Consider the following 23217-nt stretch of genomic DNA (forward strand, 5'->3'; position numbering starts at 1 on the left):
AAAGGTACTGAAACATGAGCTGGTTAATAAATACCATTAGGTGGCCACATAAATAGAATCACTCAAAAGAGTTGGTTAATGGCCCTGAGTCTTGTTGAAGGGAGGGGAGTTGTCACAACTCTTAACTTTGGGTCTGTGATTTGAAGTCAGCTTTGCAAATGACACAATCAAAAATAATAGATATGATGAGTCAGATGCAAAATAATCTTTACAGCTTGAACCACTAGGAAAAGGTCTTAAGGGTTCAGTTGCCTATCAGATTCAAGGTAAGTCAATATTGTGATCAAATCTTAGCATACATTATTAAAATATAAGGCAGGCAGGGGCAGCTAGGTGGCGCAGTGGCTAGAGCACCTGCCCTGGAGTCAGGAGTACCTGAGTTCAAATCCGGCCTCAGACACTTAACACTTACTAGCTGTGCGACCCTGGGCAAGTCACTTAACCCCAATTGCCTCACTAAAAATATATATATAAGGCAGGTCTTACTCTTGCCTCCTCAGATAGATCTAGAGTATTATGTTGCTTTCTGGGTAATTTTTTCTTATCTTTTTTTTTTTTTTTTTGGCAAGGCAATTGGGGTTAAGTGACTTGCCCAGGGTCACACAGCTAGTAAGTGTTAAGTGTCTGAGGCCGGATTTGAACTCAGGTACTCCTGACTCCAGGGCCGGTGCTCTAGCCACTTCGCCATCTAGCTGCCCTTAGGTAATTGATTTTTAAGAGGGATCCTGACACAATGGTCAAGAGTGGTACTTTGGTAAGAGCTCAAGATCTTGAACCAGAAGACCAGAGTTTGAATCTTGGCTTTATTTCTTCCTACCTTACACAGAGGGACTTAGAAAGTTCTGTGGGGAGTGTTTTTAGTTGGGGAGTGTTAGCTATGCGGCTCGCCGCAATATTGGGGCAAGGAAGGAGACCAGCAGCCTCTCTCAAAACAGAACAGGGTTTATTTAACAAGAATGAACTTAAAAAAAGGAAAAAAACACAAACAGGATCTGTAGGATCAAGGGAAAGGAAATAAAATGGAGAAAAGGGAAATTATACAACCTGAATAACACCCACCACCCAGGAATACACAGCAGCATTTTGTCACCTTCCAGCTTCCAGCTAGAATGGCAAATCTCCCTTCTTCCCAGCAGACCCCAGAGAGCCCCCAACCAATTGGCTGGCCACTCTGACAGTCACATGACTGCCCTCACTGGGCTTCCAATCATAATTTTGCCAGGCCCATGTAGGCATCAGTGAGTGGTGATGACATAAGGTGCCAGCACCATGGCGACAGCTACAACCAGTGGGTGGAGCACTGTGCCATTTGTGGAGCCCCAGAGGCCAGTGCTCCCGCCGAGGTTTTTTTTTTTTTTTTAATTCTAGCCAAAAGATGGGGTCATAAAAACCTCAAATAACAATTCTTTACCGTTCTTTTCAGCTTAAATCCTATGATCTCATGATCCTGTGACCATATCAGAAGAATGATTGATGGACCCTGGGATGAAATGAGTTAGACATTTGAAGGGCTGTCCTTCATTTCTGTCACAAGATCATAGATTTAGAACTAGAAGGGACTTCCTAAAAGGATCAACTAATTCAACCCTCTCATTTTACAGAGAATTGAGGTTCAGAGAGTCAGTGACTTGCCTCAGGTTCATACAGGTTGTAATAAAAACAGCTCATGTTTATGTAATATTTTATAGCAAAAAAAAATCAGACATTTCATTTGATAAAAGTGGTAGATGATAGATCTGGAATTCATACCCAGGTCTTCAACTCCAAACCCAGGCTTATTTTCCAAGGCTATCCTTCTTGATATCTTTGTTCCAAGACCTTTCTGTTCTCTTCCAGCCTCTCTACTCCTAACTGAAAGCTTCAGTTTTTCCTAACACAGTAGTGTCAGGGCCACTTAATTGCCTTAGAAAACCACAAATTAACATTATCTATGTCATAGGATATTTTTATTACTGTTTAACATTTTCCAATTGCTTTTTTTTTTTTTTTAAGTAAGGCAGTTGGGGTTAAATGACTTGCCCAGGATCACACACCTAGTAATTAAGTGTCTGAGGCTGGATTTGAACTCAGGTACTCCTGACTCCAGGGCCGGTGCTCTATCCACTTCGCCACCTAGCTGCCCCCCCTCCCAATTACATTTTAATTTGTTTCCTGCCTACTGCAGTTTTGCAGGCCATGAGTACCCTTCCTATGTCCTAGAATGCTTAGGATTTCTCCTTTGCCCCCCTTTAACTCCTTTAGGCTACAGTTGTCTATGTACATGTATACACAGATCCCACCCCAAATTCCTGACATAGTATGTAAGCTCCTTTTTTTTTTTTTAAGTGAGGCAATTGGGGTTAAGTGACTTGCCCAGGGTCACACAGCTAGTAAGTGTGTGTTAAGTGTCTGAGGTCTGATTTGAACTCAGGTACTCCTGATTCCAGGGCCAGTGCTCTATCCACTGTGCCACCTACCTGCCCCTTGTATGTTAGCTCTTTGAGGGAAATAATGTTATTTGTTCCCAGCCCCAGGAACAGTGTCCTACATAGTAGTAGTTACTTAAGAAACTTGATGATTTTTCATTTAATAAGTAGACAAAATGGAAATGATACCTTAGATTTTTCAGCTCATTATAAGGATGTAGTTTATTAACTAAATTTTCCACTGTGGAATAGGCTGCTTCTTATGTAACGTGCTCCCCTGTCATTGAAGGTATTTAGGCAGTGACCAAAACCATCTAATGGGACTTCTAAAGAGATTCTTTTATTGTGGGTGGGAGGTTCTATTAAATTAGGTGTTCTTAGACATTTTTGTGTTACATACCCCTTTGGCAAGTCTGGTGAAACCTGTGGATCCCTTCTTAACAAACATTAAGCACCTACAGTCTACAGTATGCTGGGGATGGAAAAGAAATGCAAGAGCTTACACAGTCTAGTCTGATGAACAGAAAATGTGCAAATAACTGTACAAACAAAATACTGTCAGTCCTCAACTTTTACAGGCATAGTATTACTAGAAAACTTAATGAAAGTAAAAAACGTGAATGTTGATACATTGATCCTTTTTTATGAAAATATGCAGCAAATGCACAGAAGGGTGAAGACCAGTGAAGGTGCCTAGTAGGATACTAGCCGCTCCACAAGTGTGCACCTTTGATTTTTCTCTGTGTGTGATGCTTGAAATCTTGAAAGTGAAAACTCAAATGTTTCAAGATTGACTGTACATATAGGATCTGTAATCAACATAATTAATGTATAACTAGCATGAAAGGGTATTAGGAAAGGCTTTTTGTAGAAGGTGAGATTTTAGCCTCAGATTTGAAGAAATCAAATCAGAAGATCAGAGAGCTTAGTGGAAGATACACTGGAGTGAGGAGAGATTTGAGGCACAGTGTTCTAAAATAACAAGATATAAGGAAATACATGAATATAATTTTAAATATTGTTTTAAAAAATAGTTCCCAGACGCCAAATTTAAGAACCCTTAGACCAAATAAATTGGGTTTTCTTCCAAGTTTCTTTGAAACTCTTATAATCCTTTCTGCAGTTATATTAAGGCAAGAATTAAGACCATTAGGTTCATTGACAAGGCCACCCTTCTATTAAACATTTTGGTAGGTCCAGTGTTTTCTCCTCTCTTTCCCCCCCCCCTTTTTTTTTTTTTTTTGGCAGGGCAATGAGGGTTAAGTGACTTAACCACCTAGCTGCCCCTAGGTCCAGTGTTTTCAATAATTATGTGACAATAAACAAGTTCATTTATGGGATTTTGTGCTGTTGATTAAAGAAACCCATAAGATAGGTTTGTTGATTAAGAAAACCCATGAGACTGCTCAAAGAATAATAAGTAAGAATGTATAGCTGTCAGGGCAGCTGGATGGCGCAGTGGGTGGAGCGCCGGCCCTGGAGTCAGGAGTACCTGAGTTCAGATCCGGCCTCAGACACTTGACACTTACCGGCTGTGTGGCCCTGGGCAGGTCACTTAACCCCAACTGCCTCACTAAAAAAAAAAAAAAAAAAAAAGAATGTATAGCTGTCACTATTAAATACAGAGTAGATAGACATTAGTAACTGAAAAGGCTAAACAATTTAATCAAATAGGCATATTCTTTCCTGTCTGTTTTGTCCCCCCTTTTTTCTTTTTTTTTGGGGTGGGGCAGGGCTGTGAGGGTTAAGTGACTTGCCCAGGGTCACACAGCTAGTAAGTGTCAAGTGTCTGAGGCCAGATTTGAACTCAGGTACTCCTGAATCTAGGGTCGGTGCTTGATCCACTGCGCCACCTAGCTGCCCTGTTCATCAATTCTTACAGCACAATAGTATTCCATTACATTCATATACCACAACTTGTTTAGCCATTTCGCTATTGATGGGCATTCCCTCAATTTCCAGTTCTTTGCCACCATAAAGAGAGCTGCTATAAATATTTTTGTACACGTGGGTCCTTCTCCTTTGTCTATGGTCTTTTTGGGATACAGACATAACAGTAGTACCACTGGGTCAGAGGGTATGAACAGTCCCATAGCCCTTTGGGCATAGTTCCAAATTACTCTCCAGAATGGTTGGATCAGTTCATAGTTCCACCAACAATGCATTAGTGGAACGTTCCTTTTTAATGTTAACAGTCCCTTCTAGAAGTTGTTATAACTGTTCACTTAAGCTCCTCTGACTTAATAGAATGATTGCCTTTTTTTTTTTTTTCTTATGTGGATAATTTTGGATTCTTAGCCATTCATTGGGTATTAAGAATATAGTTTTGAGGGTTTTTTAACATTTCGCTACTTCCTACCCCATTAGTTATAAATTCTGCCTGGTTTTCAAAGCCAATCTACCCTGCTTCTCACTATATAATTTAATGCCCAGATATGACCTTGTATTATCCATAAACACTTCTGAATGTTCTACTCTTTGTTTTTCTCTCCTGTCCATTCCAATTGAATTTTTTTTTTTTTTTTTTTTTGGTGAGGCAATGGAGGTTAAGTGACTTGCCCAGGGTCACACAGCTAGTAAGTGTTAAGTGTCTGGGGCCTGATTTGAACTCAGGTACTCCTGAATCCAGGGCCAGTGCTTTATCCACTGCACCACCTAGCTGCCCCCCAATTGAAATTTAATAGTCCTTGGGCATTGTTCAATTTATGTTAGTCTTGAGTCCTCTGCTTGGGTATAAGGTCCTTTCATCACCCTATTGGCTTCCAAAGTGTTGAGTATATAGTAGACATATTATTTATATGCTTGTGAAACTAAAAAATGAGGAAGTATTTTGTCAATAACAGTGTATTCTATATGTCCTTTTCAGATTTGGATGGTGCTCTACTTTCAGGGGCGGACTGTGATAGGAACATTAATTCAGGTTTGCTGGCTGAAGCTAACTCAAGTCAAGACGGAGGTGATGCTGGTAGGTACTAGGTGCAGTTGGAACTTTGAAGATGAAATTAAAAGATTTTGGAGAATAAGTATCATGTATTCCAGAGGAGATGGATTCTTTTTTTTGATATGTCTGTGACTTGTGACATAATGGTGATTTTACCCTTATATCCTAGTCATCATCCTTATAATGACTATAACTGATCAGGAATTACAATTGCAGATAATCATATAATATTTTACTATATAGAATCACTGATTATTGAACAAATGAGCAAAACTAAAACCATTTTTTAAATCGACAGAATATTATATGAATAATCAAAAGCATTCTGGATTTTGTGCTGTTTTAAATAGAGGTTACTTGAAAATAATTTTTTTTTAAATTTTTAAAATGCACGTACTACTACTTCTGCTACCAATATTTGAAAGGGTTATAAGGATTAAATTAAATGGTACATGTAAAATGAGCTCAACTTTTAAGCAAAGAAGAAAAATGAAAAATCTCATACAATAACTACTTTGAAGGAGAACAAACCTTCATTGTAAGGTGGATCAACATTCTTTTTTTTTTTAAATGAGGCAATTGGGGTTAAGTGACTTGCCCAGGGTCACACAGCTAGTAAGTGTTAAGTGTCTGGGGCCGGATTTGAACTCAAGTACTCCTGACTCCAGGGCCAGTGCTCTATCCACTGCGCCATCTAGCTACCCCATCTCAACATTCTCAAAGGCTATGTCAGTAGAGTACAAGGCATCATAGACCCTACCAAGATGGTGTTGTCCAGGAGTCAGGGTGAACCATCCATTCAAATACTACCCTTGTCACATTCTGGCTGTATGAACTAGGCATGCCACTCTCTTAGTACCCTAAGCAACTTTCTTAAGATTATATTTGCAGAAAATTTTCTGATGTGTATTGGTAGAGGCAGTTTCCTTATCAGGTATTCCCTAAATCAGTGAAATCCAGGGGTCCAGAACAATTTTTACTAATTATGCAGATTTATGAGAAAGAAGGTGTATATATAGAGGCAGTAATGTAGGGAAATGAAAGGCTTTATGGAAATTCTTTGAGAGAACCAGTAGCAGATTAGACAAGAGTGATTTTAAAATCATGCTAGGGAAAAAAAAAGTGTTTAAAAGCCTATGTGTGTATTTCAGTCCTTAAAGGTTTTCTAATTTTGTTAGTATGTGTGCTTGCTCTTCAGAGTAAAAACCTCATCCTGCAAACAACCTGGTAATGAACCCCCTTGAACTTAGTCAGAGGTTTTCAGATAGTAGAAGGTATATATGTTTCCATCTTTTGCTAGAGCTGGCCATACTTACCCTTCATGAGCCCAGGGTCAACTCCATGCCATGATAAAGCACCGTAGTGCTTTAATAGAGGCAGATATGACATGTATGCATATAGCATTATGAAATGGGAATATAAATACTTTTTGTATTAGGTTGTTGGAAAGTGGGTGCTTAATTACTTACATGATTATATGATGTCAGTTTCGCAAGTGCTCCCTAAAATAAAATAGACTTACAGCAACTCTGTGCCACTTGAGGGAGAACACAGGCAAGACTCATCCATAAGCCTTTATTAAGTGCTTACTCTATAGCAGGCACTTTGCTGAGCCCTGGGAATACAAAGCAAGACAAAAACATGGTCCCTGCCCTCAAAGGAGCTTACATTCTAAAGTGATGAAAATGGACTAGGGACTCCTTTTATCTGCAGTTTGCTCAGAACTTTTCCAAATTGCTTATTTTATTGGGGGGGGGGCAGGGCAATAAGCATTAAGTGACTTGTCCAGGGTCACACACCTAGTGTCAAGTGTCTGAAGTTGGATTTGAACTCAGGTCCTTCCGAATCCAGGGCTGGTGCTTTATCCACTGCGCCACCTAGCTGCGCCCCCCCTCCCCCCAGTTGCTTCTTTTTATGTGATATGACTTTATATTCCAAGTTCTTCCAGAGTTGTTGTGGCTGAAAAAATCATTACTTGTTGATGACAACCTGTTGATGAAACTTTCTGAACTTAGCTGGGGTGGGCATCAGTAGTTGACAATCCATTGCAAGATCCAAAATGGGAGCTTTTCCATCTTGGTAGGGTCTATCATGCTTTGTTCTGTACTGATCTAGGCTTTGAAAATGTTGAGCCACCTTACAATGAAGGTTATCTCCTTCAGAGTTGTTACTGTTTTGGAGATTTTTCATTTTTTTTTCTTTGCTTAAAATCTTTTCGAGCTCATTTTACATGTACCATCTCATTTAATCCATATAACCCTTTCAAGGATTGGTAGCAGAAGTAATAGTATGTGTATTTATTATTATTTTCAAAAGCAGGAAGGGCATTTAAGGCAGAACAGGAAGGATTTGATAGGATAGTTCTTAGGCATAAAATTGATGCTATCTACCTACTTTGGGTTTTGGGGGGGGGCGGTGAGGCATTTGGTCACATGGCTAGTAAGTGTTAAGTGTCTGAGGCTAGATTTGAATTCAGGTCCTCCTGACTCCAGGGCCAGTACTCTATCCACTGCGCCACCTAGCTGCCCCATCTGCCTACTTTCATAGGAGTGATGATCAAATTCCTCTTTGATCTCTTTGCTACTTTTCAGCATAATAGGGTTGTTTCATTTTGCAGATGAGGAAATATAGACTGAGGAGTTGTGACTAGATTACCTAAAGGCTACCCAACTAGCCATTCCTTAGAGATGGGTAAATGGGAGAACCTCAAATCTTTTCATTAGGTCGGGCCAATAATAATGGATGTCACAGAGGTTCTGGCTATTCCACTGATATTTGCATATCAGTGGAGGTTGTTTTTCAGTTGCGTTGGAGAATGCAGGGATAGTGATTACCTTATCTTCAAGATCCTCAAGAGTTTAGTTCCCTTAGGATGGCTGCATAGGTAACCTGCCTTTAACCTACCTGGCACTTGCTGCTGTGTCTTTCAGGGGAAAATAATTTGTTATTTATACTTGATTAACATTCTTTAAAAGTCATCATTTCTTTGTTATTAAAATATGTGGAATTCCATTGGACCTTTAGCTAATATAACTTCTTACATAACCTTGATAAAGTTATACTGGCACTTAGAAGTTACAGCTTTCTTTTCTAAATATCCACAAACTGTCTCTCAACACCCATAATCATTGGCTTTTATGTTGGCTTCTTCTCTCCTTTTATTTTTCTTAAGAAAATTGTTCTCAAACTGTGGCTTGAGAAAAGGATCACTGATAGGATCTCAGCAATCATATTCTACTACCAGTTTTTGTTTTTGTTTTTTTCCCAGTATGCTGGAATGGAGTTTGGGTTAGGAGAAAGGCATCTAGGTGAGACCATCTCTTCATTTAGCTTAGATTTTAACTTGAAACATTTTTGTTAGGACCTTCCTAGTCCAAAGGTCTATCATTCTTCTTGTAAATGAAGAAAGAACATAAAATTGCCATTCTCTTCTTAATTGGGATAATTCTTTGCGCTAGTAGAATCTCATTCTTGAAAGCTTGACATCTCTCTTGGGACAGACTTTCTTCATAAAATTTATACCATTAGATTCTAGCAGTACTTCCTTTAAATCCTTTGAAATGGACTCTCTGAAATACTAAGAGTATTAGGCAAGTCCCAGATTTATGGGCTGCTGTTGTTTGGTTTGTGGTGGGGAAGGGAGTTCTTGCAGATTTTTGAAGTTTCTCCCAAAAGTTTTCTTTCTGTTGTGGTAACTCTGAGATTCTCTTAAGGAAACACCTTTTTGCTTTAAAATACTGATAATTTTGCCTATACCTATTCCTTCAATTTCTTTTTTCTCATCTCATTGCTATTTCTTGAATTCTGTATCAAATATTATAAATAACAAAGCGGCAATCTTGCACTGTCCCTGACCTTCAGTTACAATTCATGCTAACTTTTTGTTTTAGCTTAATACTCTTTACCACATTGAGTAAATTTATTTATTTATTTGCCTTTAAGAATTAACATTATATATATATATATATGCATATATCAGATTACCTGCTGTCTAGGGAAGGGGGGAGGGAGGGAGAAAAATCTGAAATTGGAAAGCTTGTATAAACAAAAGTTGAACTATCTTTACATGTAACGGGCAAAAAACAAAATACTTTATTCATTTTTTTAAAAAAAGAATTGATATAGGGGCAGCTAGGTGTTGCAGTGGATAGAGCACTGGCTCTGGAGTCAGGAGGACCTGAGTTCAAATCTGGTCTCAGACACTTAACACACTTAAGTGACACTTAAGTCACTTAACCCCAATTGCCTCACTTAAAAAAAAAAAGAATATAAATGCATGCTGTGTTTGAAGGCTTTCTGTGTTGATATAATCATGGTTTTGTTATCAATAGTCTACTAGCTTTATCGTTTTCCTTCGTTCAACTATGTATTCCTTTGAACTCATTGCTAACATTTTATCCTATATTTTTAAATCAAGATTTCATTGGTGGTATTTGTATAGTTCTTTTTCTGCTTTATTTTCCTTAACAAGTATAATGTCAGGAACATGCTTGTCAGTATAGGAATTTGTCAGTGTGCCATTTGTCTCTGTTTTTGCAAACAATTTATGTAATATAGGAGTTATTTTTCTTTCTAATTTCTTTTATTTTAATCTCAATTATTTTATTCAATCAATTTTAATATTTTTAATCCTTTAAAAATAAATATAAATGCATGCTGTATTTTGATGAAGACTTTCTGTATTTCTGTAGGAATTTGTCAGTGTGTCTTTTATCTATTTTTCACAGTTCATGTAGTATAGGAGTTATTTTGTCTTTGTCTCATTTCCCTTTTGGGGGGGGGGGCAGGGCAATGGGAGTTAAGTGACCTGCCCAGGGTCACACAGCTAGTAAGTGTCAAGTATCTGAGACTGGATTTGAACTCAGGTCCTCCTGAATACAGGGCCAGTGCTTTATCCCACTGCACCACCTAACTGCCCCTAGTTCATTTGGACGTAGTTTTTTTTCTTTGGAAGTTCATATATGGCATGTTCAGCTTCTTTTCTGAGATTGAATTGTTTAAATTCTTTTTGTTCTTGTTCTTTTAATCCCAAGTATTTTGTTTTTGTAAAGGTTCATCCATTTTATTTCAGTCTTCATTTTTTCAAGTGATCTTTGACATTCATTCCCACAATATTGCTTCTGTTTCTCTCTCTATCCTCCTCTAGTTTGAGAATTTTCTCTTGTGACTTTAACTTCTTTGCCTCTTTTTCCTGTTCATTTTTAGAAATTCCCTTCTAGAACTACTTGAATATCTGTGCCACCAGATCCTTACGAGTTCACATTTGTTTCCTTGTTTGTGTGTCTAGTTTATTTTGTAACCTTTACTTTATAGATTTGTATATCCAAAATTGGAAAATACGAGTTTAATTGCTTCCTTTCTTTTTGAGTTTTCTCTGATGGGAATTATTGGTTCACTCTTATTTTCAGGTTTTCCTTCCACTGTGACTTTTGGTTGGGAAGAGCATAAATTTTAAAAACCTGAGAAGGTCCCATATAGCCTTAGTCCAGTAGCAGTTTGAAACATCCTTGTGGCATGAAACAGCAAAAATTACTTTTCCCCTAGGATAGGACTTCATAGCTAGTAAGGCACATTAGTCCTTTATCAGCCTTTGTGACACTCACAGACCTATTCTCCATATGTTAATTAGATCTGAGTCTCATTTTCAAGGATTCATCTTGTCTGTACCTGTATTTTTAAGGTAAAATGCCTTTTAAAATAATTATGCAGGGGGGGGGGGCAGCTAGGTGGCACAGTGGATAAAGCACTGGTCCTGGATTCAGGAGGACCTGAGTTCAAATCTGGCCTCAGACACTTGACACTTACTAGCTATGTGACCCTGGGCAAGTCACTTAACCCCAATTGCCTCACCAAAAAAACCATCATAGCATTTTTTTTTTTTTTATCAACCTCTCGACTTAAGATGTGATAGTCTCAGTACAGATTTTGGGGCATTTTTTTTTTTGGACATGGCCAATGTGGGAAATCATTTTGCTTTACTTTGCATACTTGTTGCAAAGGTTTTGGTTTCTTTTTTTCAGTTGAGAGGTGGGAGAGAGAAAAGGTGAGCTGGATTTTCATTAATTTTTTTTTAATGAGGTTAGATAGTATCAAGCATAAACTATAACCACCATAGTTAATTTTTGAATAGAGTCCCAGATGATTGATGCCCAAAGCCCTCCTGCCTGTCTTGACTTTATTTTCTTAGCTTCAGCTTCTGCCTCCTAAACATGTTTCTTTCTATTAACCCCTACGCTACCATATTAAGCTCCATAAAAGTACTTTCTGTGATACCTGTTTTAGCAAATCACTATGTACAATTTTTCCCTTGCCCCTCTGTTTTCAGATTTAAAAAACAACAAAACTCTTGCTTCAAAAAGCAAGGCTCTTTGCAACAATATTTTTCTGATACTTGTTGTGTGCATTTTCATCTCTTGCCAAGAGCCTATAATTTTTCTATTTTAAGCTATGCTGCAGAAAACCAAATATCATTTTCATAATTAAGGGCATCTTTTTACTGATACCTTTTTGTTTTTATATCACAGTCAATCATAAATATCCTTTCTTCCTTCCCTTCCAAGTAAGCCATTCCTTGTAACAGTTTTTTTAAAAAACAGTTGGGGGTGACAGTATAGTTAAGCAAAACTTTTCATGTTGTACACTGGAGAGAATTCATTCATAGATAAGTAACTTGCAATTTTGTTTATTCATGCCACTTCCTAGCACACATTAATAATAGGATAGAAAGATAATTCTAGGGCAGCTAGGTGGCGCAGTGGATAGAGCACCAGCCCTGGAGTCAGGAGGACCTGAGTTCAAATCTAACCTCAGACACTTAACACTTAATAGCTGTGTGACCCTAGGCAAGTCACTTAACCCCAATTGCCTCATTAAAAAAAAAAGAAAGAAAGAAAGAAAGAAAATTCTGAATGATTTTGCAGTACTGTCAAAGCTCTTTCCATCACAATTGAAATTCCTTGTTTAGAAATGCATTAATATGGACACAATTTTAACCTCTGATGTCCAGTGAAAGGAATGAACAAAAGGTTCAGGTCAACACAACCATCTGCAATCATGTGTGTTTCAAGCTATAATGCTTGTTTTGAAAACACAATTTATATATTAGGGTACATTTCACATATATCTGAGTAAAAATTAAGAAACTGCACTACTTCATGATAATTCATAAGCTGCAACCCTTCCGACTGCCAGTTCAACAGGTAAACCAAGACTTTGTGTCATATTTATTGTCAGTCTTCTACTTCAATAGCAGAAGCTGAGTAGGGTTAGTCCTACCCACTCATCCACCCCTACCTGTGGCATGTGGAGTTGAGGCCTGCCCAGCTTGCCTCGTACAAGCAGAGGAGTAGCCTCATTTAACATGTTAAATGTGCTATCATTTTTTTTCGTGCCCCTAACCCCATTTTGCCCATTTTGCTTTGCGGTTTTTATTGTGAGATTTTGCTTAGTATGGTGAGTTGTAGCTGAACTTGGCCTGTACTTTTATTTTTTTTTTGTTTTTTGTTTTTTTCTTTTGGGGGGCTTACTTTTCTTTTAATGCCTATATTTCCTACTGTATTTTACTTATTGTATTGCATCCTATTGTTTTTATTACTAAAGTATTTATCGTGGCTGATATAAAACCAGGCTTTCCTTGTTTGTAAAATCAAAAGGATAATAATTTCAGTACCTACTTACACAGGGTTATTGAGGAATGAAAGTACTTTGTAAAATTTAAAGCATTGTGATGTGTTCTGGTTAGAAAAAATTTTTTCTTTGTGTTATTACTTGTATCTTATTTGTATTCCTTAAGTTTTTAAAAGTTGCTTCACTCTCAGTGACTCTTCTGATTTAGTTAGCAGCAGATAATCCCCGTTTTTACATTTCTGAGAGGTTAAGTGATATGGCTGTAAAATCATTTTTTTTGGCCACAGTCTTGGGCATAAGGGCCTTCCCTCCTAGGAGGATGTAGAATTCCCTAATCGATCCTTGATTTCCATGACTAGGTTTATGGCGCCTTGCTCCCCAGTTTGTGTCCCCAGACACAAACACTGACAGTATAACTCTTGTTAAAGGTGTTGCTTCATTGGGGAACACAGAGACACGGGTCCATTTGGCTGGAAGGGTATGTTCCTGCTGGAAGGGAGAATATGCTCAAAGGGCCCTTCTGAGAGTTTTCTTATACTCTGATTTTGGGTGCAATTCCATATGCCACTCTTCTCCCCCCTCCCCCAGTTTCCCTCCAACTCACCAATTTGCATATCAGGGGTCAGGACAAAATGTTATTTTGGAGATTTATCAGGGAGAAAAGGTGGTGGTCAACAAAATATTATAGGGGTTTGCATGTCAGGGAGAAAAACAGCCTGGTGCTAGACAAAATATTTTGGGCACACAGCTGTGCTAACCTTAGACAAATATTATTGTCAGTATTTTTCCACGTGTATGTTCTATAAGCTTACTGCCTCCCTGAAGAGGAGACCACCTTGCTGGCCTCAAGACCATTGGGCCTAGTGATTTCCATGCATAGATTCAATAAACTATAGCCTTCCTTGAGGGGAGACTGTCATGGTGGTCTAAAGACTACTAGGCCTAATCTTTTAACACATGGGAAAAGTCAAGACTTAAGACTGGAATCTGACCAGTAGTGTTGCTTGTCTATTCACCACAAATTGTGAAGAGTATTATGATATAGTTGATGAGCTGTAGTCAGTGCAGTCAGAATCCAGATCCTGATTAAGATCCTCAGTTCAGTGATTTCAGATTTTAGATTTTCTGCAATGTATACTTTCTTTTAAACTCTTTGCTTTAGGTAATTTCTATTTCCTATTCTACGAAGGGCACATTGGACAGAGTGATAGAGACTTGGGGTTATGTTAGGGTTAGGTTCAAATCTGCCTCACTTAATAGCTATCACTTTACAAATGATACTCAGGTAAAATATTCCTACTACCACAACTATTACTTTAATGTCAATTGTTTATAGTACTAATTTCCCAAAATATTTTATGTCCCAGGAAACTATCTTTGAAAGGAATTTGTTTGAGATATGCCGAGGGAGGGATAGCACTGGACTGTGGAGAAACTGGTTTAAGTTCTACCCAGTAGTTCTGTGACTGACTACTTCATTTAAATTTCTATGAACTTCAATTTTGTTATCATAAATGAGGCTCATGAAAAGATTGTCATGAAGAAAGCACTTGGTATAAATCTTAAAACATCCAAACATGAATTAGATCTGAAGTGGTTACTTCAGGAACAAATATTCTCAGAGACCTAGTTTTAAGGATCAGTGGATCTATCTGCAGGTGGAAATTACAGTTTTGACTTAAGTTGAGCAAAAAGATGAGAGTTCCTCTACCACATACTCAATTCTTTTTTTTTTCTTTTTTTTCTTTTTTTTTTTTTTTAGGCAATGGGGGTTAAGTGACTTGCCCACAGTCACACAGCTAGTAAGTGTCAAGTGTCTGAGGTCGGATTTGAACTCAGGTACTCCTGAATCCAGGGCCAGTGCTTGAACCACTGCGCCATCTAGCTGCCCCCCACATACTCAATTCTTAATCTAGAAAACATGATTTTTCACTTATACAGCAATGATGATGAGTAATTGAAGTGAAACATTACAATTCTTTTTTCACTTTGCCTTTTGCTGAGTGAGTTAAATTCTGTGCTTTCTACTTCATTCCCTGGCATTGTTAGTTTCTTTTCTGAACCCATTGAATCCATTTACCTTTTTTAGAAGATAAAGTGCATTAGAAAGTCATCCAAATTAGCAAGTGGTGGTTTGTTTTTTCATTTATTTTATATGTTGCTATGGTAGGTAACTTTTCCCTGTCTGCTCCTGTCGCTCCATACTGTCTGACAAACATAAAGCTTAGACTATAAAGGAATAGGTTGAAATTAGTAAATAATAGGGTGGAGTCTTTGCTATGGGGGTAAAAGTATCCAGTAATAGAGGAGAGATTAAAAAGATCAGAAAGAGGTTCACATTTCAGTATTCCTACCATCAATAGGAATCCTTGGACACAAGATACAAGAGTTCTTTGATATAAAATTTAAGAAAGAAATTTTCATTTTTAAATAATTGGTAGTACTTTAACAATCAACCTTGGTTCGTCTACTCTCCTTGTTGACTCATAGCATTATGGGAGTATGAGGAAATTTAAACTATTAAGTGGAATGATTTACTTGTCCCATTTCCTCCCCCCTCCCCCCCCCAAGCAAAAACAATTAAAATGTGTTGGTCATCCTTTTTTCTTAAAGAGGGCAAATGACACCATGAGGGTGATGTCTTGACTTGCTAGTGAATTGTGTTTAATTGAGGCAGAACTATACAAAGTCATCAACCTCACTTTCCTCCAGAATCAAAGTCCAGTAGCAGGGCAAAAGTCAAGGCTGGTGGTGATGGCCAGGGATGCATATGTAGAAATTTCAGAGGCAGATTTAGGCTTGACTTAAGGACTTACTATACCCAACAGTATTACTATTCCTTCTTGCTTAGAGACCCTCAAGCAATGGTATGTCATAAGTGGGATTTTTATTCAGTTATAGCCCCATGAATTTCCTCTCAACTCTTGAGAGTTTTTATTCTATTCTTAGGGAAGTTATGTAGGCTTTTTGTGATTACTCGTGCTCGCACTTGCGCTCTCTTGCTCTTGTGCGCGCTCTCTCTCTCTCTCTCTCTCTCTCTCTCTCTCTCTCTCTCTCTCTCTCTCTCACTCACACACACGCACGCACACACCATTCCTTTAATAATGTTTTATAGAATTTTTTCAGGAATCAAAGCCCATTGTCCTTTGGTTTGAGAACTCTACCCTCTTCAGTTTTTATCTTATCTCTTTTTTTTGTTGGTTTGGTTTGGTTTGGGGTTTTTTTGGTAGAAGTATTTATTTCTGGCATAGACATAATGCCAGAGTATTAAACCTTTGATTTAAGTGTTCTAAGAGTGGGATACAGAGAGAGGGCCTTCAGATTCCTAGCAAACCCTCTACAAGCTATAGCCAACAGAGTTTTGTGAACTGACACATTAATTGAATTTCAGTTGGATTTTGAAGTTGCTGATGGAATACCCCAATCTCTTTTTGTGCTGTGACTTCACAAAGACCACCTATTCTCAGGGCTTTTGAGAAGAGGAATAAAGCTTAAAATCTTCATATAAAACAAGTTGTTAACTTGGGGCATTTTTTTTTTTGGCATTTTGCTAACTACTTCTCAGGATGATTGTTTTAAATAATTGAAAGAAATATAAAATTTCAGTAAAAGGTTAATGAAAATAATATTTTTTTTTCTCATCCACATTCATGGACCTATCCATAGACACACACACACCCACCCCCATTAAAAAACCCTAATTTGATATAAAAGATGAAAGCACCATAATAAATGTTAACTCCCTGGTCCTATCTACACATTCCTATTATGAATAGTCCTGTCTCAAAGGTGTTCCCTTTTTGTCCTGGAGCTGGCGAAGTTAATTTAGATTAAATATTTTCTGAGTCTCTTACTAGAGTTTAGTCATTGTAGGAGGTTTTGTTGGTGTTTTTGTTGTTTGGCACCAACCTTAATCACACCATTCAATAGGGACAACTGAATTCAACTTTACTTTTTGAAAGACTTTGGAATTGACCGGGTGGGCAGGCAGTGGCAGGCAGTGGCGGCGGCAGGTAGTGCTGTCTTTGGGCAAAGGATGTGGACAGAATCATTATGGAATGGAAATATAGACAGAAATTTTATTTAATAAATTCATTTTGCAGATGAGGAAACTATGCTGAAATGTAACCTGCCAATCACCGCAGTTAACAGCAAAGTTTGCGCTGAAACCCAAGGTTCCTAACTAGGAATCAAGTTTTATAGTCTTGGATAAAAAAAGGAAAATGATAAGCAGATGTAATGATTATCAAATCGTCCTTATAAAAAGCTGGCTGCAGTTTAATGCTTTTGTAGCATAAGTAGTTTCATGGAATTTTACTCCAGAGCTGAAAAAGGTACTTAATTACCCCTAATTCTATTGATCTTAAGTTTTTGACAAAGAAGACAAAGCCATATATGCAAATGCATACATAAATGTATTTTTGGGGTGGTGTGCACATGCATGTACACAACCCACCCACCCCCCAAAACCACAAATACCCATATCTTTTTTTAGCAATTTGGTCCTTTGGAATCCATTTTTTGTAGTCGTTGACAAAGAGGAAAATGAAATGGAAGGACTTTGAAACAGACATGAAACATTGGTGAATTGGTTAGTTGTCTGGAAAACAATTTGAAACTCCAGGTACTCTAGAGAAATGACTGGTCACTGTGTTGACCAGAATTCTTAAGTCTTTACAATGTTGTTGTCTTTGTATCTATTGATCTCCTGCTTCTACTCACTTCCCTCTGCATCAGTTCATACTTTCTAGGATTCTGTTGCATAGTAATACTTGACTAGATTCATAAGCCACAATTTGTCCATTCTCCAAATGTCAAAGTTCTGTCTCTTTTTTCTCCCTCTTTTAATATCCCCTTCATGATCAGGAAGTTTGTTTTGCTTGTAACTGCACCCTCCCTTTTACCTCCCCCCACCTTACTGTCCACACTTGTTTCCCTGTTTATTATATTTCTAGTCCATATTCTCTATGGTGTGTTCAGTCCTCCTTTATCTCAGATAAAAATGAGGTTCATCTGATGCCCACTCCCCCCGCCAACTTCCTCCTTATTTTGTTTATTCCCATGTTCTCCAACTATGAGAAATAGCAATGCATTCTCCTTTCTATCTTCCCTTTTCTTTTCCCTTCTTCAAACCCTCAAAACCAAACACACACATACCTTCTATCTTTGTTTTTTCTTAACTCCCTCAATACCCTTTGAAGATCTTAAGGTTCTAAAGGGACACTTAATGCTCCTCCTTTTAGAACATTTGCACTACATTAGCATATACATACTCTTCCAATTGCTCAATTTTACCTTTGTAGGCTTTTCTGGATTATTGTTTCCATTTCAAAGTAGCTACTCAGTTCTGATTTTCTCATCTGGGATGCTTGAAGGTCCTGTTTCCATTAAAGGTCTATTTTCTACTATGCATTCAGTGTTGCTAAGTTATTTTGGGTTATATGCCAATTGGAATACTGTATTCCAAAATGAAGTAGAAATCGCCACTTCTTGTGTGATTCTATATGCCTTGTTATTTGAACTACTACTTTCTGAATGTTTGCAGTATTTTGTTTTTTTAACATGGGAACTTTGGATTTGTCTGACAGTCCTAGAACTTTTCCTTTTACGGTTTCTTTCAGGAGGAGGTTCTATTTTATTTTTGTCCTTTTGGCTTTAATAGCTCTGGGCATTGTTTCATTTATAATTTTTTAAAATATAAAGGTTTTCAATTAGTCTAATGATTCTGAAATTCTTGATCTGTTTTTTTTTAAGGAAACTTCCAATTTTGTCTTTGTTTTTGTGATAGTATTTCTTACAGTCTCACAATGACTTGGTCTATTCAAGTATTTTACTCAGTCTCCCCAGTATTGGTCTTTAAGCTGGACCTGTGAACAGGAAATACCCTGGCCCTTTAGATGAGGTGGTCAGCTCATCTTTGTCTTGCCCTGGGTCTCCTAAATTCCTGCACCAACTTCCATTTCCCAAGATTAGTGCCTGGACTGTTCTACCCTCTTCCTCCCCCCCAATCTTTGAGTCACAGAATACCAAATTTTGAAGACCTGCTATACATTTGAAGGCCCTGGTCATTGTTGCTGCTGCACTTCCAGGGTTTCTAACACCCCCCACCCCACACCCCCACACCCCTAGGGCCCTACACTAAGGGCTCAGAGGTTACCTTGAGCTGGCCCTGGGGGTAGACACTCTTTCCTATTTTTCTCTTGGGCATCTGGCTGACCTTTTATTCAGTCTCATCTGTACCTCAGGGTTTTCTTGGAGTGGGTGTGGGGAAGTTGGTTTGCCTGTCTCCTGTTAAGATAGCTATTTTATCTGGAACTCTCTGGTGTTTTTTTATAAATTCTTTCAGGGATTTCCCACAACCCCAAAAAGGTGTCACTCTTGAGTCTATCACTCCTCTGTCAAGAAGTGGGCACCATATTTCACGTCGAGTCCTCTGGAATAATGGGTGGCCATTTTTAAGAATTAATTTTATTGATATCCTTTTTATTTCTAATATGTTTTGCTCCCATAATAAAATATTCAAAAGGGAAGGGTGGCAGGAAACCAGTCTGGCAAAAAGCCAGCTTATTAAAAAGGCCTAACATTACATGTGGTGCTGTATACCCACAGTCTTCCACCTCTGTAAAGTGAGGCAATTGGGGTTAAGTGACTTGCCCAGGGTCACACAGCTAGTAAGTGTTAAGTGTCTGAGGCTGGATTTGAACTCAGGTACTCCTGACTCCAGGGCCGGTGCTCTATCCACTGCACCACCTAGCTGCCCCTACTATATCTCTTGAGGTTTGTTTTAGGTTTTTTTGTTTGGTTTTTGAGGTTGGTTTTCTAAAATTAATTTTGGAGCATTCAGTTTGTTGTTGCAATTGTTGTGTGTATTGTTTCCTTGGTTCTGTTTATTACATTTTGCATCTGTACTTGCAAATTTTCTCTTGCCCAAAATGGAGCAGCTAGCAGAGGTAGGACTAAAAATCCAGTTTTCCTTTAGCTAGGTGACCATGGGCAAATCTCTCTGTGCCCCAGGCAAGTCTGAAATTTACCACCTAAGATTCCCCTCTACATTTGTGGACAAGTTTCCATTCCTGGAGTTCCTCATATGAATGAAATAGTCTTAGTCTCTAATCTCCCCCTGCCCCCTCCAATCCAGGTTAAAATAGTGACTTTATAATATTTTTGAAAATAATAAATAATAAGGATTTTAATAAAACTGAATGCATTCAAGTAAATACAAGCAAAGAGAAAAAAACTTAATAGGTAAAATATCTGAGTTAATAGGCAAAATAGAATTCACTTTTATTTAAAAAGAGATGGTGATGAAGGAAAAGGAAATATGTCTGTCATGATAAATAGCAAAGCATGACAATCATTCTTTAGTCCAGGTACCACTATCATCCAATAATATATTCAATGTAAATATCACATGACCAACAAAGAGTGTCAGAAATCATGAGAAATAGAAGAAATAGCTACTGTACCCATGAATGATTAGAAGGTCCAAGTTTTTTCCCATTAGTTGCTTTTTGACTCAGTGCTTGGGAACTTTACAAGGCAGGCCTTTTTGCTTCCATTCATACCAGTGACATAAAACTAATATTTTTTTTTTAAGTGAGGCAGTTGGGGTTAAGTGACTTGCCCAGGGTCACACAGCTAGTAAGTGTTAAGTGTCTGAAGCCGGATTTGAACTCAGGTACTCCTGATTCCAGGGCCGGTGCTCTATCCACTGTGCCATCTAGCTGCCCCTAAAACTAATATTTTTAAATGATGTCAGATAGATTAAGCTACAGTATCCATACATTTGAGTTTCTGGCCACAAGTTTCTTGGAATGTCAGAAGTCAAGGACTTATTCTGTTTGTAGTCAGCAGCACCATGGTAGACTGGAAAACCTGTAAAATCTCATTTTATTCTTAGTGAACCATTTCTTGGCCAGCGCTTTCATGACCTTATTGGCCCTGCATGGAGAACTTATTTTGTCTCATTAATTTCCCAAAGTATCCCTTAAGTTCTTTTTTTTTTTTTAATTATTTATTTTTTTTAGTGAGGCAATTGGGGTTAAGTGACTTGCCCAGGGTCACACAGCTAGTAAGTGTCAAGTGTCTGAGGCCGAATTTGAACTCAGGTACTCCTGAATCCAGGGCCGGTGCTCTATCCACTGCGCCACCTAGCTGCCCCCCCTTAAGTTCTTTTGACACTGAATTTGTGAGTTACTTTGATTTTTTAATTGTAATTTTTAATGTGATTATATCTGAATCAGCTGGTCAAGTGAACTTTTTACTCACTTGGAAATGTAAGGAGATCACACTTCTCATCTTCATGTATGGCCAGCATCCTCCTTTGGAGCATGGTGGTCATTGAGAAAAATTGCTATTAGTTATTTGCCAGATATCTCACAGCAATAAGCACTTCTGTTTCATAGTGCACAGTCTTGTACATATTGGGGTTTGTAGCTATCTTAATTTTACACATGGATTAAAATTGGGTGACTGCTTTTTCATACTTGTGTAAATGAGTAGAGGTTCGATCTAACAATTGCACAGTCTTCCTAGGAACTTGAATGTATGTGCCCAGTCATGCCAGGGTAGTATATGTTGACCCTACCTCTCTTCCATTTCTGCTGAACATGCATCTATTACTGTACAGACTTGCAGTCAGTCAAGTTATTTTCTTCATTAATTATGCCTCACCAGCAATCATTTCTTCACTGGTCATTGTAGCATGAGGCATACCACATCAATGATTTGTCCTAGTTTAAACCAGTATCATACATCCCTATCTACATGTTTTAAGTACTTATACTTCATAACATATCCTTTTCCTCCATTTTCCTTCCCCTACATTCGCGCCCTCCCCCCCCCCAATCTATTTGAAATCCTTAGTCAGCTTTCTTAGGTATATACCTTTGGTGATAGAATCCACTAGGAAAGCAGAATAACCAATATGAGGGATAGAAGTGTGCTGCAGGGGCAGCTAGGTGGCGCAGTGGATAAAGCAGCAGCCCTGGAGTCAGGAGTACCTGAGTTCAAATCTGGCCTTAGACACTTAACACTTACTAGCTGTGTGGCCCTGGGCAAGTCACTTAACCCCAATTGCCTCACTATTTAAAAAAAAAAAGTGTGCTGCATCATTTCAGGTGTAGATAGTTGTCTTCATTCTTTACTGTTGAACAGATTACTGGAATAATGATGGCCAAAGCTATCTATAGTCAATCCCTAGCAAAAGGCCAACAAGCATCATACTGTCTCTAGATAGCACCTGCCTTTTTAAAATTGTATTTCTTTGAAGATATATATAACTATGACTTTGTAGTCATGCCTTCAGAGCAGTAGCTAATGAAACTAGTAGGTCTCTGCTAGATTGAAAATTTGTTATTAATGACATTGACGTGCATAGGTATAATTGTTTTTCAAAGTGTTTTTGTATTGCTTTTTTATTTAACATTACTAACTTGGAACATCAAACAGGTACATAAATTCAGAGAAATACAATATTTGGAATAAAATTGGAAGTACAAACCCATCTTCCTCTTTCACAATATGCTGCCTTGTTTAGATGTGCACAATATTTAAATTGCATTAAAATACTCAATTTTCTTTCCTGACCTCATTAAGTATCAACTAACATCTTGTTGCAAATAAGATTTATTTAAAGGTTAAAAAAAAGCTTTTAATTTATAATAGGTCCTTCAAATGATTTCAAGTATGGATTGTTGCCGGGTACTTCAAATGATTTCAAGTATGGATTGTTACCGGGTACTTCAAATGATTTCAAGTATGGATTGTTACCGGGTACTTCAAATGATTTCAAGTATGGATTGTTGCCGGAATCTTGGCCCAAACAAGAAACCTGGGAAAATGGCAAGTAAAATCAACAGTATTTTTGAGAATTTTAGAAATTATTTCAGCTACATTTTGGTTCTGAAATTTTTCATATGAAAAATTTGCTTAAAAATCTTAATCTGGAATTGCCTATAGTTTGTGCACAGGGGAAGGTGAAATCTCATACTCTGAGATTGCTGGTAGACTGTCATTTCAGTTCCTGGGGAAATAGCTTAATATCCTGAACATTGAGATTTGTTTAGTTAAGGACTCAAATTTTTCATAATTATGAATTTACAGGGCATTTTGTCTTGGTCCAAAGTCTCTTATAAAGTTAGCAAGTGATTTGATTTCATGACTCATTTTAGAATTTATAGATTATACTGAGGGTACTTTTAAATTTTTTTTAATAGTATGATGGCCAGATAAGCAGCTAATTCT

The 23217-nt window shown here is 37.9% G+C and overlaps 1 protein-coding gene across 1 annotated transcript in view; it reads left to right on the forward strand.

The window, feature by feature from the left end:
• The window catches only part of ZBTB10 (zinc finger and BTB domain containing 10), a 55796-nt gene that overhangs the window by 26417 nt on the left and 6162 nt on the right, over positions 1-23217 (forward strand). Inside the window, exons 3-4 of the mRNA XM_043975797.1 lie at positions 5272-5370; positions 22639-22815. Coding sequence (XP_043831732.1) covers positions 5272-5370; positions 22639-22815 — 276 coding nt within the window. The remainder of the gene's footprint in view (positions 1-5271; positions 5371-22638; positions 22816-23217) is intronic.

The sequence above is a fragment of the Dromiciops gliroides genome, chromosome 1 (genome assembly GCF_019393635.1).
Source record: "Dromiciops gliroides isolate mDroGli1 chromosome 1, mDroGli1.pri, whole genome shotgun sequence".
In the NCBI taxonomy this organism is placed as follows: Eukaryota; Metazoa; Chordata; class Mammalia; order Microbiotheria; family Microbiotheriidae; genus Dromiciops; species Dromiciops gliroides.